The following is an 18,387-nucleotide window of genomic DNA, read 5'->3' as shown; positions in this document are numbered from 1 at the left end:
GCAGGTTCTTGCTATGGAGAAGAATTACCATGCCCGTTTGTTCAGAGAAGCCACAGAAATTCAGTAACATGGTAACAGTTTGACAAGAAAGAAGATAGTCTCAAGGTAAGCAGATTCTGGATTCTTGTGCTCTAGTGAATAACTGTTGGAGGTGAGACATGGAGCACCACAGCATTAATATCCAGGGAAAAGCCCTCAGACATTGGTGTGACAGCTACATATGATCTCTGGCCACAGGCTTGATTAAAATCCACCAGCAGCAGAGGATGGTGAATCTTTGGCTTTGATAGCCACTTGTATTGGTGACATGTCAGAAAAATCAATATACTACCATATTCTGAAGATCTTGAGACAAAAGGCAACAGGCAACATGATAAGTGGTTACAGAAGCCTCAAAATTTTGTACCTTTAATGTTTTTCACCTGTCTGTCCTCAGCTGCTTTTGTACAGAATGATTCAAAAAGAAAGACCAGCTTTAAATTTTTTATTACAAACAAATTATAAAAGATACAAACATAATGCGCATGTCACTGGCTAGAGGAAGGTTCAAAGTTTTATATTCGCACAGACACTATAGTATACACTCAACACGAGCACCATGTGTTGCTCAAGAAACATTGAAATAGTAATCCAGTTCATTCTAAACAAGAATCAACAGATCCCTGTTTATTGAATCAACAGCTTCAACAATTTGATTTCTCAGCTCTTGAAGAGTAGCTACCATAGGTGGAATCTGTCACTCAATTTTAGTTACTTTAGTTTCAGTTAGTTCCATGTTCCATGGATCATTTTCCACACTAAATCATAATGATGTGGAATGAGTCATTTCACATTGAAAGTTAATTTGTACATATGTTTACATTATGAACATTTTTAAGTTTTTAATTTTTTTATTACAAAGAGAAAAAATCTATCGATGTGAGTTAGTAATTCCTAGCAACCACCTTTTACACATCACAGAACAGAAAGAGTTGTCAAGGAGAAACTCTGTCAGTTTGTCTTAAAATTTTACTCTGCTGTCTGTCAGACATTTCATATCACTGGGTAAGGTAACAAAATTTTTTGTTACAAGAATGTGCACTTCTTTTTGTGCTAAAGACAACCTTAATGTGGACTAATGAAGTTTTCCTTCTAGTAGTGTGATTATGAACATCATTGTTCCTTTTGAACTGTAGTGGATTATTTACAACAAACTTCATGAGGGGATAAATACACTGTGAAGCAGTAGCCAGAATGCCCAACTCATTAAACAGATGGCTACAAGATGATCGTGGGTGAGCACCACATATTATTCTAACAGCACTGTTTTGTGCAATGAATATTTTCTTTCTTAAAGATGAGTTACCCCAGAGCATTGTTCCATATGATGTTATTGAATGAAAATATGCAAATGTGCCAACATACTGATTTGTCTCTCCCCAAGTTTTGCAATGATTTGGCTAAACTAAGTTGTTTTAGTAGTTCCAAACGGCATTTTTTCCAACAGATTCTCTTCTATATGGATCCGTGACAACTTTGAAGTTTCCACCCTATTTATTATTTCCTCTTTGCGTGTTACACTTAGCATTGGTGACAGTGAGACCATTTGCAGAAAACCAGTCAATAATACTTTTAAGAATTTTGTTCACCATTTCTTCTGTCTCCATATATGCATGCCTGGATAGATCACAATACTAGTTTCATCTACAAAAGAACCAGTCTGCTTGTTGTATATTAGACAGAAGATCATTTACAGATATGAAAAATGTAGTAGACCTAGAATTGAACCTTGGGGAACCCCACATGTGATTTCTTTCCAGTCAGAATTATGTCCCTGGACTATGTTGCTTCAGTTACTAAGCACAATTTTTTATGTTCTTTTGGTTATATGTGACAATATCTATTGGTTGGCTATACTACAACTCCAATAAAACATCAATTTATCTAGGAGAATATTGTGATTCACACAGTCAAATGCCATAGAGATTGTAGAAAATACCAACCAGCACTATTTTATTATTTAATGATTGCAAAATCTGGTGAGTAAACATGTAAATGGCATTCTCAGCAGAGCAGCCCTTCTGAAACCCAAACTGTGATTTGCTAAGGATACGGTTGTTGCTAGTGTGAGATACTACTCTAGAATGCACCACTTTATCAAAAAATTTGGAGAGTGATGTCAGCAGTGAAATGTGTTAGTAGTTACTGACATCTCCCTTATCACTTTCCTAAAGTGGGATTTAATAACAATATATTTCACTCTCTCTGGAAAAATGCCTTGAGTTAGTGATGCTTTACATATTTTGGATAATTGTGGGTTTTTTACAGGGGAATGAATATTTAGTGCTCTACTACTGGAAACACCATCAAAACAAGATGAGTTCCTATTTTTGAGAGAATGTATAATTTTCTCAGATTCAGAAGGAAAAGTTGGTGATACATTCATATGATCGAATTTTATGAAAGTTACATACTCAACATACTGCTGTGATTTTGCTCTTGAACTGTTTGTCCCTATGCTTCATACCATATTTAAGAAATGATTATTAAATGCATTTGCTACTTGTTAGTGATAATTTATAGCCATTCTATTCAGTTTAGAAGTGATGTTGTCTTGTTCTGTGGCTGGTTGTCGCAGACTGCATAGCATTCTAATAACCTGAAGTCTCTTGTTGTAAGTACTGGTTTATAAATTATGTGCATGTTCTTTGATTTTTTAATAACCTTTCTTAGTAATTTTCGGTAGTTTTTGTAGCGTGTAAGTACTGCAGGATCCAAACTTTCTTTTGTCACTGGATACATTGCCCTTTTCCTTTCACAAGATGCTTTAATCCCTTGAGTGATCCATGGTTTTTCACCTGGCTGTTCAATGTCCTTTCTGATTAGCTTAAGCAGAGAGCTATTTTCAAATAATGATACGAATTTATCATGGAATAGATCAAATTTTACGTTAGCATTTGGTTCATTATAAGTTACATCCAATGTTATCTCCTGTAAACTATTCTTAAAAACATTTGTCCTGGAGTCATGGCAGTAAGTTGTTTATCCTAACCAACTGTGCATCATGATCAGATAGAGTGTTTGTTACTGGGTAAATAGTTTTTTTTATCTGCGCTTCATCAACAAAATCATCATCAGTTAGGGTCCCATATTGCAAAGTTAATTACTGAGATCAAATTGTGGGATCCAAATAATGTTTCCAGAAAAAAAATCGAAAAGTGTGAGGTCTCGTGAGCTGGGAAACGAAAAACAATTAACAAGATTTTGTTGTCCACCTCTCCCGATCCAACGCTGTGGCATGGTGTTGTTAAGAGAACACCGTGATGTGGGGCACCATCACACATAAACATGAAATCGTTGGAATCTTCGTAAAGTTGAGGGAACGAACAATTTTGCGCCATGTCCAGGTATGACATTCCTGTTACAGATTCCCCGCAAAAAAGAAAGTTCCAGAAGCTTTGGGGAAAGAAAGGGTACAAAAAACATTCAATTTTGGCGAGTCTCTTTCATCACCGACCATGACGCCAAGATTTTGTGACCCTCGATATTCTTGTATGAGTCTGTTTCATGACGACGACGTCAAGGTTTTGTGACCCTCAAGATTCTTATATCATGGTGGTTTGCTTTACCCGGTAGAAGAAACGTCGATTCGTCCGAAAAAAACGAGTCGTTGGGAAAAAGTGCCCGCTGTCATATCTTGGAGAACTGAAATGCAAAATTCGTAACTTTCGTTGCAGTTGCAGGGCCGCAATTGCTGCAGTAACTGCAGCTTGTAAGGCTTCATATGCAGGCGTCGTTTCAGAACACGCCACGCCATTGTTTGAGGAATTTGAAGTTCCTGGCCTGCCCGTCTTGTGGACTTTCGAGGGTTACGCGTGAAAGAATCTTGGATAGCTCGACATTTTCGTCAGACGTGTGTGGCCGACCAGTGCTTTTCCTTAGCATATGCAACCAACTTTCAGGAATTTTGCATGCCGCTCATAAATGTCCCCGTGCAGGGGCGGCGGCTGCTCGCTGAATCAGCGGGAGAGTGGACGTTGCACTCCAACACCAACATACAAAATGATTTCTCTTGTGGTGTAGTTCTCATGTTGTTACAAAGAAACAGCGCAGCAGTGTCAAAACTTTGAGCCCTCCTCCATCCAGTGTCGTGGGCAACGTGTTTCTGCCTTGCATACTGAGGTGACTAAAGTCATGGATAGTGATGTGCACATCACTGTCTTTACGTGCGCCATTCAAATTGAGTAATCGTGCTTCGTAGCGTTCAGCATTCACCAACTGACCGGGTCGCAGCAACCCATGGTACAGCGCACCAACCAGGACGCATTTTGTCACTTACCTCTAAGTCATTGTCTTTGAACTGCCGAAACCAAGGTATAAAAGCGCAGTGCATTGGCGGCGCTGTCTTTTGTATTCAGGTGATTCATGTGAAAATGTTTGCAACGGGATTATGGCTGCACGATGGGAATTAACAGACTCTGAACACAGAGGGGTAACTGGAGCTAGACGCATGGGAAATTCCATTCTGGAAATCATTAGGAAAATCAATATCCCGAAATCCATGGTATCAAGAGTGTGCCGAGAATACCGAACTTCAAGTATCACCTCTCACCAGGGACAACGTAGTGGCCGACAGTCTTCGCTTAACGACCAAGAGCAGCGGCGTTTGTGTAAAGTTGTCAGTGCTAACAGAGAAGCAACGTTGCTTGAAATAGCCCCAGAACTCAATAACATACAAGGAATTTATCCATTAGAAATGTGCGGCAAAATCTGGTGTTAATGGGCTATGGCAGCAGACGACTGACGCGTGTGCCTTTAATAACAACACGAATCGCCTGCAGCGCCTTTCCCGGGCACCTGACCATATCGGTTGGACCTTAGACGACTGCAAAACCGTGGCCCGGTCAGATGAGCCAGTATTTCAGTTGGTAAGAGCTGATGGTAAGGTTCAAATGTGGCCCAGACCCCATGAAACTAAGGACCCAAGTTGTCAACAAGGCGCTGTGCAAGTTGGTGGTGGGTACTTAATGGTGTGGGGTTTGTTTACATGAACCGAACTGGGTCCTCTGGTCAAACTGAACAATTTACACCCGTTCATTGACTTCTTCTCAAACAACAATGTCGTGTCACCGGGCGGCAATTGTTACAGAATGGTTTGAAGAACATTCTGGACAGTTCGAGCGAATGTTTGGGCCATACAGATCGCCCAGCGAACATTTATGGGACTAATCGAGAGGTCAGTTCTTGTCCAACATCCTGCACTGGCAACACTTTCGCGATTATGGACGGCTATAGAGGCAGCATGGCTCAATATTTCTGCAGTGGACTTCCAACGACTCGTTGAGTCTGTGCCATGTCGAGTTGCTCCACTATGCCGCCAAAAGGAGGTCTGACACAGTATTAGGTGGTATCTCACGACTTTTGTCACCTCAGTGTATAGTTTGTCTGTAATAAGCAACTTAAATCTGTTCTTTCTTTTTGGATCACCCAGTATTAATAATTTTTAGGTTAGACTTTGATGAGGCTTTTGAAAATATCTACAAGAATATTCTCTTTGAAATTCTGAGAGCAAGAGGGGAAAAATACAGGGAACGAAAGGCTGTTTACACCTTGTACAGAAGCTAGACGACAATTACAAAAGTCAAAGGGATGGAGTGGTTGAGAAGGGAGTGAGACAGGCTTGTGGGCTACCCCCGATGTTATTCAATCTGTACACTGAGCAAGCGATAAAAGGAACAAAAGAAAAATTTGGAGTAGGAATTAAAGTTCAGGGATAAGGAACAAAAAGTTTGAGGGTTGTTGATGACATTGTAATTCAGTCAGAGAGAACAAAGGATTTGGAAGAGGAGTTGAACGAAATGGACAGTGTCTTGAAACGAGGATTTAAGAGGAACATCAACAAAAGTAAAATGAGGAAAATGAAAGGTAGTCGAATTAAAACAGGTTATGCTGAGGGAATTAGATTTAGAAACAACACACGCGAAGTGGTTGAGTTTTGCTATTTGGGTAGCTAAGTAACTGATGATAGCCGAAGTAGAGAGGGTATAAAATTGAGACTGGCAATGGCGAGAAAAGCCTTTATGAAGAAGAGAAATTTGTTAAAATCGAATATATATTTGTATTGTATTGTACTGTATGTTAACCGGGGACCTTGAAACGATGGAGAGGCTCCGACCCCGCCGCAGTGGTCCATAACCCCATGACGACTACTGCAGTCCACTTCACCCCTCCGTCGCTGTACACCGAACCCAGGTTTATTGTGCGGTTTGGCCCCCAATGGACCCCCCAGGGAATGTCTCACACCAGACGAGTGTAACCCCTATGTTTGCGTGGTAGAGTAATGGTGATGTATGCGTACGTGTAGAACTTGTTTGCGCAGCAATCGCCGACATAGTGTAACTGAGGCAGAATAAGGGGAACCAGCCCGCATTCGCAGAGGCAGATGGAAAACCACCTAAAAACCATCCACAGACTGGCTGGTTCACCAGACCTTGAGACAAATCCGCCGGGCGGATTCGTGCCGGGGACCAGGCGCTCCTTCCTGCCCGGAAAGCCATGCCAACTGGGGGGCAAATATATATATTTGTGTTAGGTAGTCTTTCCTGAAGGTATTTGTCTAGAGTGTATCCATGTATGGAAGTGAAACATGGGTGATAAACAGATTAGATAAGAAGACAGAAGCTACAGAAGAATTCTGAAAATTAGATGTGTAGATCATGTAATTAATGAGGAGGTACTCAATAGAATTTGGGAGCAAAGAAATTTGTGGCACAACTTGAAGGCATCGGTTGGCAGACACATGCTGAGACATCAGAGGATCGCCAATTTAGTACTGGAGGGAAGCGTGGGAGGTAAAGATAGCAGAGGGAGGCCAAGAGATGAATACAGTAAGCAGATTCAGAAGGATGTAAGTTGCAGTAGTTACTCGGAAATGAAGAATTTTGGATAGGATAGAGTAGGATTGAGAGCTGCATAAAATCTGTCTTCTTAAGACCACCTGTATGCAACTGAAAAAGGCAATATTTGTTCAGTTGCATACAGACGGTCCTAGCTTTAAAAAACATAACTTTCCTCTGAGCAGGCTGCGTACACACAGCGCTAGGCCGCGCTACCCACCTCCTGGGCGTCTTCGCGGGCGTCGCGCTGCTTGCGGGGCGGCCTGGGCGGCGGCGGCAGCGGGCGCCCCTTCATGCGCTCGACCACGTCGCCCGCCTGCAGCGCGCTGCTCGCGCCGGCCACGCCGCCGTCGACCGCCGCTGGCTCCTCCTCGCCGCCCTCCAGCGACTTGCTCGCCGCCTCGTCGATCTCCACGTACTGCTGCTGCTGCAGCAAGCGGGTCCGCCGCGGCGGCCGCGATGGTCCCAGCGTGCTGTGGGCGCCCACGCAGATCATTCAGGGAGGCTCGTCTGCACTATAGTCCTCACTCGATTGTTGACACTTTACGCCGTAATCTCTCCAATCAGGACGCCCAACGTCGCGCACAAAACTTTCGTCGTCGCTAAACAGCCCCAGCAATTGGTCAGTTCACTTCCAATTCCTTGTCCTGCTTTCTTTGTGTGTTGGAATCCCAAATCATAGGTCTGTCACTAGTATTTCGGATTTCATCAATCACGCACACACACACACACACACACACACACACACACACACACACACACACACAGCGATGCAAATGGAACAGAAATACACAGTTTTCATACACACTACTAACCAAACACTGCCGGCCGGGGTGGCTCAGCGGTTCTAGGCGCTACAGTCTGGAACCGCGCGACCGCTACGGTCGCAGGTTCGAATCCTGCCTCGGGCATGGATGTGTGTGATGTCCTTAGGTTAGTTAGGTTTAAGTAGTTCTAAGTTCTAGGGGACTGATGACCTCAGATGTTAAATCCCATAGTGCTCATAGCCATTTGAACCTTTTAAACCAAACGCTACCGGGTCCTTCTGTGGAAGACGTGATTCGGCGTCATACTTACAGTTATCATAGTCACGGAGATGGACTTACATCAGCTAAGCTTTGCACGACATTGCTTGAAGCCGAATTTCTGAAAGCTGCAATTCATCGTGGGGACAGCCGTAAATACCTAACACGGTATGGTGCCATAAAAAAATAGGTACGCAACTCGTGGTCTCGCGGTCGCGTTCTCGCTTCCTGAGCACGGCGTCCCGGAGTCGATCCCCGGGGGGGACAGGGATTTTCATCTTCCTCGAGATGACTGGGTGTTTGTGTTGTCCTCATCATTTCATCATCATTCATCAAAGTGGCGAGATTGGACTGAACAAAGGCTGGGAGTTTGTAGGGGCGCTAATAACCGCCCAGTTGAGCTCCTCACAAACCAAACATCACCATCATCATAACGCAATGGTTACCATAGAAAGTTGATCTATGCGTCATAGGTTCGAATCTCCTCAAATATAGCACATTTTTTTTAATTTCTAAAGCCAATCAAAAGTGTCTGATTGTTACTTTTATTTAATTAACTGTTTTAAATGTAACTTTTTATTTCTAATACTTTCCTGTTTCATTTTCGCCATCATATTGACGTCTTTATTTGCTATTATTTTTCTTCCTATCATTATTTTTTCGTTTGGAATCTGCCCGTGTCGCCTACAAGTTGCAACCAAACACCAACAAGGACTGCTAATCGGCCAGTAACGAAGCAGCTCGTGTAGCCAGTATGAGGATAATTTCAGGTAATAAATTATAGCGAGAAATTACTATTTGCTTTTAGTGCAGAAACTGAATTTTTCCCGACTTGAGTTTGCTCGTAGATGTTAGCAAACAGATCACGATTTCAGTTCTGCCGCAGACTGTTGACGGCTGTTTTCTCGGATACCAAGAGGCTGTGGTTAGTTTAGCACCGTTAGTTTAAATTCGGGGCTACAAAACGCGCCATATGCCGCAGTTTAGTCATTGGTCACTTAAAACCAGCTTTCGGCAAAGAATCTCGCATTCCGACATACCTCGCGGCGGCTACTTCCGACATAGCTCCACGTTACACATTAACAGCTTTTCTCGAGTGACCCGCCGTATTTGTGGGTCACCTATAACGGGGAGGTAGGTGGCAGCCTATGTGGCAACACTGTAGCCGCAAGTGACAAGACATTAATTGGGCCATAGAGATCGAGAGCGTACCCAGCATATGAAATAAAAGAGAGAAGGGAACTGCTTCATTTCACTGTTTGACAGGGTAGGATGCGAGTTCAGTTTGAGATATTTTAGGGGGTAGAGCAGGAGATGGATGAGGGGCGCAGCTATGCTCCTGCCCCGCTGGATACGCCCTTGCTGGAGGTCATAAACGTAACAACAGTTTGGACCATAAAGAAAAAGGTCCGACCGTTAACAGTGAGAGTATTGTAGTTATTTCATCTTTCAGCCGGTTTCACACACGCCACTGATGTGACGCCACAGCTTGCAGCTTTCTGTAGTGGCACCGTGAGCTGTCATTCACACAGGACGCCACAAATTCTATGTAGTTTCACGGCGTTTAATATGGCGTCAAATGAAATCGTATGCGCGGGTATCAATGTTATAGTGCAGGTTAAGGCATTCAGGGATAAATCGGGGGCCACAAACACATATATAAAAGAAATAACAGATGGAGGCGAAAAATGCTGTCTTCTATGGTAAACTAACCAACAGCTGGCATGTAAATATAATCTACAGACAAACCACTCTTCCAAGATTTTACAATCTTATCATTTTCGTTGATGTAGAGGTTTAGAATAAATAATTTTTAATTTAACAGCAGCCACATGCCCACATCACACTATTTCCTTCGTATAATCCACGATTTATACAGACTTCGCCTCAGAAATATAGGGCTTACTTTTTTGGTTACATTTTAGGTTTATGTATTTATTCATCCAAAAATCTTTTAAGATTTTGGCTACGTCATTGGTTTACAAATATTAAGCGCGCGAAAGGGGTGCAGTAGCAATTACTGCGCGATAATTGCGACAGAATACTTGTGTTTCGAAATACAGCCGCCAGGGAGAACTAGTGAAAAGAAAGTGATACAATAAAGTACAACCAAGATGAACTTTTTGTGGCATGACAAAAGTTGCGTCTCCTAAGTTCACACATGCAACTACATTGCAACTGTTGTATGCCACCAGCTGTGGTGGCACTTTTGTTGCGTGTGTGAACCCGCCTCTATATTCCACTAATAACAACAATGAGGAATAATCTACCAGCTGCTTCTGAAGTGGGAGATAGGAGGGAAGATCGTAACACGGGAAGAGTGGCCAGTAGCGCATTGAAGTTTTAACTAAAATATACAGGACGGCATAGTAATTATAATAATAAAAACATTGATTAATTAGTGTTTGCACTGTCGGTGTTACAGTTTTTTCTTTCTAGCACCCACCCTACAGCGAAGAACTGAGCAGGCATATGGACATATATTTGGGACCAAAGTGAACAGCATACAATGCAAGTAATTACTTTTTGCTACGCGTAGAAATCGTGCACATGTCGACAGCGAACGAAACGCGAAAATATACCGTTTTAGTCCTTTTATATGACTATTTCTTCATTATACATCATGTGTCTTACGGCTTCTAAGAAGTTTCTTTAACTCATCTACATATTGATTGTTATGACACGTACTCCAGTACCAATAGCAGGGGCTCTAAAGTACAACTTAGTATTTCCATTAACATTAACTCGTCAAATCGTCACTGCTTCATAGCATTTTTGTTGCGTTTATCAAGATAGCACCATTACTTCCATAGTATTACGTGAAGGCATCTATGTACATATCTAAAGTTGTTAAAATTATTACAAATAAAGCTAGAGAGGTTATTTGCTTAATTGTTGCAGTTAGAATAAAATTCTATCCTGTCAGCTCAGCGATCGGTCTATCACTCCATCTTTACAATCTAGCTATGTCCAGGGAAGAGAACGCAAGTGTGTTTGTCGATCATGTTCGTGGCGGAAAAATGCTTTCCGCTGGGACAACACTCCAGTAAGAAGTGCCATCCAATCCCAGTTCAGCAGTTTCCTATTTAATTGTCCTCTCATGCATGGGCTCTAAAGCAGATGTATGGCGTCTGCACTCACACTATCGACGGTGCTTCTACTGAAAAGGCTTACGTTCTATCTCTAGTTTCCACATGAGACTGCTGCTGATTGATTATGCGTAGCCTTCACCGACGAGCCATGTCTTCTGTTTCGCAGAATGAATTGTTTTAAGCGTGTTCTGCGAGAAACGTCTGAGAACAAAGGCTGTATTTCCATTTACAGAGGGACCCGGTAGCGATAGCATTGTGCATTCGTCATATGTTTCGTGGTGTGTTTCACAACCAATAATTCATGTGGAAGTCCTGTTTTCCAATGTTATTGTCAATACAACTTAGATCTCACGTTCGATAGGACATGACGGCAGTTTTATAGGAGATTTTGGAAAAAGAAGTGTCTTGAATTATATGGAAGAGCACCACCAAACGTTTAGAGCGTTTCTGTGGCCTCCAATTTCCCACGTCTCATGCAACTGAGTATCTCAGAGGCCACTTCAGTCACAATTCCGTGTGAATCGACCGCGACGCACTTTCAGCAGTTGCGAAAAACCAGGCAGGATGCATATCAGCACTTAACAGAGCTCATTACGTCTGGCGACAATGGTTCCTCTAGATAACCATGCTATTATGTTGGTGCATAACTTCGTAGCGTTTTTTTTTTTTTTTTTTTTTTTTTTTTTTTTTTTTTTGCGTGTGGTATTCCGGTTGCTATGGGTTTGTTTATCGACTGTCATTTTTTATCTGTAGTTCACTATTGCTATGGACGCTAGAAAATGGAGTGCCAAGTGAAGAAATAGGAACACTTCCGACATACGTATTCTTCTGTTTGACTTCAGTAGAGGGGTGACAGCAGCAAAGGCAGCCAGAAATATTTTCACGGAGTATGACAACGTCATTGGACAGAGCATGGTAAGAAAATGGTTTTCTCGTTTTAACGAGGATCTTTTTGACATTATTGACTCCCTACATTCAGGGACACCTTCAGGGTTTGATGAAGACCGTTTTAACGCATTGGTCCACAATAATCCACGTCAGTGTACTCGAGAAGTGGCAAATGTGATGAACTGTGATCATACCACCATCGTGCGACATTTGCATGCAATGGGAATGTGCAAAATCCGACATATGGGTTCGCACTCTCTAAACAAAATTCATAAAAATCAACGTGTGGCCAAATGTGCATCTTAGTTTGCTCGTCATCAATTACGGTACTGGCCATTAAAATTGCTACACCACGAAGATGACGTGCTACAGACGCGAAATTTAACCGACGGGAAGAAGATGCTGTGATATACAAATGATTAGCTTTTCAGAGCATTCACACAAGGTTGGCACCGTTGGCGACACCTACAACGTGCTGACATGAGGAGTCTTCCAACCTATTTCTCATACACAAACAGCAGTTGACCGGCGTTACCTCGTGTAAGGAGGAGAAATGCTTGCCATCACGTTTCCGACTTTGATAAAGGTCGGATTGTAGCCTATCGCGATTGCGGTTTATCGTATCGCGACATTGCTGCTCGCGTTGGTCGAGATCCAATGACTGTTAGCAGAATATGGAATCGGTGGGTTCAGGAGGGTAATACGGAACGCCGTGCTGGATACCAATGGCCTCGTATCACTAGCAGTCGAGATGACAGGCATCTTATTCGCACGTGCAGCCACGTCTCGATCCCTGAGTCAACAGATGGGGGGACGTTTGCAAGACAACAACCATCTGCACGAACAGTTCGACGACGTTTGCAGCAGCACGGACTATCAGTTCAGAGACCATGGCTGCGGTTACCCTTGACGCTGCATCACAGACAAGAGCGCCTGCGATGGTGTATTCAACGACGAACCTGGGTGCACGAATGGCAAAACGTCATTTTTTCGGATTAATACAGGTTTTGTTTACAGCATCATGATGGTCGCATTCGTGTTTGGCAACATCGCGGTGAACGCACGTTGGAAGCGTGTATTCGTCATCGCCATACTGGCGTATCTCCCGGCGTGATGGTGTGGGGTGCCATTGGTGACACGTCTCGGTCACCTCTTGGTCGCATTGACTGCACTTTGCACAGTGGACTTTACATTTCAGATGGGTTACGACCTATGGCTCTACCCTTCATTCGATCCCTGCGAAACCCTACATTTCGGCAGGATAATGCACGACCGCATGATGCAGGTTCTGTACGGGCCTTTGTGGATACAGAAAATGTTCGACTGCTGTCCTGGCCAGCATATTCTCCAGATCTCTCACCAATTGAAAACGTGTGGTCAATGGTGGCCGAGCAACTGGCTCGTCACAATACGCCAGTCACTACTCTTGATGAACTGTGGTATCGTGTTGAAGCTGCATGGTCAGCTGTACCTGTACACGCCATCCAAGCTCTGTTTGATTCAATGCCCAGGCGTATCAAGGCCGTTATTACGGCAGGAGGTGGTTGTTCTGGGTACTGATTTCTCGGGATGTATGCAACCAAATTGCGTGAAAATGTAATCACATGTCGGTTCTAGTATAATATATTTGTCCAATGAATACTCGTTTATCATCTGCATTTCTTCTTGGTGTTGGAATTTTAATGGCCAGTAGTGTAGCCTGTGAACAACACCAACCATCCCTATCCTGTAGCGTTACTGACAGCGAGAAACGGTGTCTTTGTGCTAACGTAAGGAAAAAAAGAAATAGTTGAAGCCAAACAAAGCAACAACTCCCCGTACAAAGACCTCGATGCACCCACAAAAGATAATGTTCTGAATCTGGTGGAACAGTGACCCTGAGGTGTACTAGAAATTGCTTCTCCGGAGTCTAATCATCACTGCTGACATTTATTGTCAACAACTGAAACGTTGAACAACAACCAGGAAGACTGCATTAAGTGATGCTACTCTGCAATAAATGCTGCCCGCGTTCTGCTAGACTGACAAAAAACACGAGACAAGAGTTGGGTAGGGAAGATATTCCGCATCCATCTTATTCACTTGATCTTGCGCTCTCATATTTTCACTTTTTCAGCCCTCTATCAAACAGAAGGAACTTCCTTTCTGGATGAAATGCGCTCCGAACACGGCTCGACGAGTTCATCGCCTCAAAACAACTTCTACAGTGACGGATTCGAAAAGTTTCCTCTGCTTTCACAGACTATTGTAAATAGTGAAAGAGAACATACTGTTGATGACTAAAGTTTCTGTCATGTGTATCTGTTGTATCTATTAGACTTATGGGAAAACGCTACGAACTTATGCCCCAAACCATTACATCTACGTCTACCTGTATACACTGCAAGCCACCCTCTGAGGTCGTGATCACGACAGTGTAATTAGAAAAATAACAAATTATAATATCATCCATCTTTCACCCTGCGTATTACCCATGAATGGAACAGGAAGGGGGCAAATGGCACCAATGCCCCACACTTTGTATCCTCCGTGATTACAGAGAAGCTGACGCAGCTGTAGCAGAGCTCCTTCCGTATGTCATCTCAGATAAGACACTTCACTGCACATCACTGTGAACAACGTGTTGTAGCTGTTGGAAAGCATATTCCATGTCTAATGATTTGTTATTGTGACACGATTTTTTAAAATGTGTATCTTCAGTATGAGAACTTTTCTAGTTAATTGTTCTGTTCTCTCAGATGTGCCAGATAACTTGTGATTGTTTGTTCATTCCGTAACCCTTTCAACATTCTGAATTCTTTATCTGATCATGCTTAACTTGCAGCAATCTGTATGTGTCATTTTAGTGTGCCACATAGCCGAGATTCCTCATACAGAAGCGGCTTTCTCTCTGTGTGACCCTCAGAGTTAAAATAGCTGAAAAAAATGGACAGAGTTATCCGTGATGCACAATACTTTATCCGTGATAACAAGCTGCTTTTCCTGAAATCTTTCCTATTTCTTTCACTAATCCATGGTTAGTAAGGGTTCCAGGCCAAGAAAAAGTATTCAACAGTTGTTTGTCGAACGATTATTTTGTAAGCGACCTAGCGTGCTTGAATTGCAATTCATTAGGATTATTCTACAAAATCGGACTCTACCACCTTCGTTGCCAACGGCTAAAATTATGTGGTCGTTCACTTTAAATTACTCTGAACAGAAACTCCTAGATACTTGAATATATGACTGACTACAATGACTGATCGCCGACTGAGTAGTCAGATTTTTTTCACCTACGTACGTTTATTTATGTTCAAAGTCAACTGCTAATAATCTTTACACAACGCGCTGATCAACAGTTAGCCTCTCTAATATTTCTGATTCATGAAGAAGATATGTATATATAATTTATAATTATAGTAATGATAAGTGTGCAGTATATTTATTATTATCTGTTCTGTGTTTAACTGACGTTTGGAGTGACGTCTCATAGTAATGATGGGAAATACGAGCTGATCAACTACAGAGGAGGCGGTATCTGGCGGGAAAAGCAGTAAACAACCGCCACAACTCCAGAGAGCAGCAAAGCTTGACCAGAATCCGTACATCTATACATAGGCCTACAAGATTAACGACTCCTTAAAGGCAGGGGACTCACAGTTCCTACCAAGCTCAAAATTTGGAAAACGATCATCCTGCCAGCCATGCTCTACGGTTCAGAAGCGTGGAGTATGGCAGCAGACACCAACCTCAAACAGTTGGAAATCATCCAAAACAAAGCCTTCCGTATAGTTGCAGACGCTCCGTGGTTCTCGAGCAATGAGGAGATCAGAGCAATGTTAGGACAGCCATCATTCTATCATCTCATAAAACAAAAATCATTAAAATTCTACGAATCATCCAACGCGTCACCACACCAACTCATCAACTCTCTGGGAAGGGATGAAAACCCTGGCCAGAAGGCACCAATCGCTACCATCCATCGCCAATTCAGGCGTTAGTCATATAAATTCATGCTCAAACATACACTTACATCATCATCCCCGCCGCCTCCACTAACATCATCTATCCAGGGGAAAACCGACCCCTAGCCAATACCATATATAACCCTGAATCCGCACCATCAAGGAACACCTCGTAAGATAGAGCGTTTCAAGGACGCTGGTTCTTCAAATACACCATGGGTATAGACCCAGCCATTTCATGTCGGTCACATGCCGCGTTCTTCTGTACGTATGTGAAGGCTAATCATAAGAACTACTCAGGCGTTCTGATACCGCTTTTACTAATAAACAGGCTGATTGCCGAGGAATGTTTTTGTATATAATATAATAATAACCACTACGCCAGGCAAGCCGTCAGGCCGTAGATACAATTAGAGCTACCCATGTGGAGCCGGGGCAAGTCGCTAATGTGTGTAGGTATATAAACATATATAAAACAGTTGACAAAAAAAGTGAAGCACTCAGAAGATATGGTCGGACGTCAGTGTAACGTCGTACACGTACACGCCATTGGCAGACATGTAAACGATTAGCGTTACAATTCTCTGTAACAGGTAGAACAGTCACCAGGGTGCATTAGAATTGCCCATGTTTAGTATTGTAACCAGTCCCGGTAGGTACAGCAGCAGATTTTGAACAATCGGTGTGAAGGACACAGAGACGCCATGTAGTCATGTGAGACAGCGTTACCAACACTTGACAGAATTTGGATGGGGAGCTCATTGTAGTTCTGCATTCGGCCAGCTGGTCGAATCATACAACATTCAGAAGTGGCAGTGGTCCGATGTTGGACTGCTTGGGAATATGAGGGCAGCAATGCTCGTCCTCAAGGTTCCAGTCGAGCGCATCTGATCACGGGAAAGGGGGATCGTCGTGCTGTGGGCCAAGCGCATCGCACTTCGTACTCGTCTGCACCTGTCATCCGAGAACAGTAATGGACTCCTTGCAACATTTTGTGTCTTCCCATACTATTGGTTGGAGAGTAGCAGCAGCCGGGCTAAGGAACTACCGTCTCATGCGCATCCTGCCGCTAACACCGCAACACAAAATTCTGTGTTCGGAGCTGTGCCGTGACCAAGAAGCACAGACTGCTGGTGAATGAATTTGGTTTGTGTTGAGAGATCGATTACAGTACTGCACTACCCCGGATGATTACCGTGTACGGGTATAACACCGAGCTCAGCAGAGCTCCTCTTCTTCGAACGTTTTATAGAAACACAGTGGTGATAGCGTGGGAAGCCATCAGGTACGACTTCAGGTGACGTTCGTTGTGAGTGAGAGATGCTTGGCGGCACAACGGTCTGTCAAAGACAGCTTGCAATCTGTTTTGTTACCTCTCACGCGACAGTGTTGTGGAACCATTTCTCAACAGAACAATGGTCGTCCACACATGGCACATGCCTCTATGAACTGACTGCGTGACGTTGCAGTCCAGCTGGGTTCCCAGATCTGTCCTAGATAGAACATGTGCGGAACCAGCTCGGATGTCAGGTGAATGCCAGCGCCAATATGCAGGATACCAAGAATCAGTTACATCAGTTGTAGGCCAGCTTGCATGGGGAGGGGACACAACTGTTTTATGACACCCTTCCTAAACGAATCGGTGCATGCATTCAGGTCAGAGGTGGCGCAATGTCTTAAGTGAGCTCATACTACCGAATTCACGCTGGGAACACCGGTTTCCGCCCGATCACCGAAGTTAACTTTGGGCTCGGCTAGTACTTCGATGGGTGACCTTCCGGGGAAAAGCAGGTGCCATGAGCTGATGGACACGCATGTCGCCGAAACGGCGGCCAATGAAAGACTTGCTCCAGGCCCGTGTGACGCACGACATTAATCCGCTTCCGTAGCTGAGTGGTACGTCGCACGGTAGCTCAGCGTGTTCGGTCAGAGTGTTAGCTGCCCGGTGTAATAAAAAACTGAGTGAACCGATCAACTATGAACTTGAACGGGTATCAAGGGGCGTCCGCCCCGAACAGATGCAACGAACAAAAAGCGATAAAGAAAAGTGGTCAGTGTAGCATGCTGCCATGCGAGGCGCCCAGATTCAAGCTCCAGCCAAGTCGGGGATTTTCTTCGGTCGGAGACTGGCTGTTGTGTTGTCTTCATCATCATTTCATCCTCGACGACACTGACGTCGCCGAAGTGATATCAACTTAAAAGACATGAAGCAGGTGGTCGGTCTACTCGACAGGAGGACTCCAGCTACCCGCACAAAAAAAGTTGATTTGACCCAGTTTTGTAATCACTGTAATAAAATATAACGCACTCTCTCAATCTGAGGTTTCATTTCGTTTTCTTTTTTGCTTCTGGGCGCTACACTTCTTTTGCCGAGCAGTCTAGTTTGCGCCTTTTTGCTCAGATGTAAGTATTTTGAACAGAATTACCTCCTCCGTGCCAACCAGCATGGATTTAGAAAACACCAGCCATAAGGAATCAAATTCGGTCTTCAGACACGGCATACTGCAAGTCACGGATCAAGGCAAAGAGGTGACTGCAATTCTTGCCTAACTTCCGAAAAGTT

General features: G+C 43.5%; 1 protein-coding gene across 5 annotated transcripts in view; it reads right to left on the bottom strand.

Annotated features, from left to right (window-relative positions):
* The window catches only part of LOC126484870 (titin), a 471,820-nt gene that overhangs the window by 44,214 nt on the left and 409,219 nt on the right, over window positions 1–18,387 (bottom strand). For all 5 annotated transcript variants that reach the window (XM_050108484.1, XM_050108492.1, XM_050108469.1 and 2 more), the window contains one exon: window positions 7,096–7,348. In XM_050108484.1, the coding sequence (XP_049964441.1) occupies window positions 7,096–7,348 (253 nt within the window). The remainder of the gene's footprint in view (window positions 1–7,095; window positions 7,349–18,387) is intronic.

The sequence above is a fragment of the Schistocerca serialis genome, chromosome 1 (assembly GCF_023864345.2).
Source record: "Schistocerca serialis cubense isolate TAMUIC-IGC-003099 chromosome 1, iqSchSeri2.2, whole genome shotgun sequence".
In the NCBI taxonomy this organism is placed as follows: domain Eukaryota; kingdom Metazoa; phylum Arthropoda; class Insecta; order Orthoptera; family Acrididae; genus Schistocerca; species Schistocerca serialis.
The sequence above is the reverse complement of the archived record's forward strand: the minus strand, read 5'-3'. Positions and strand labels throughout refer to the sequence as shown.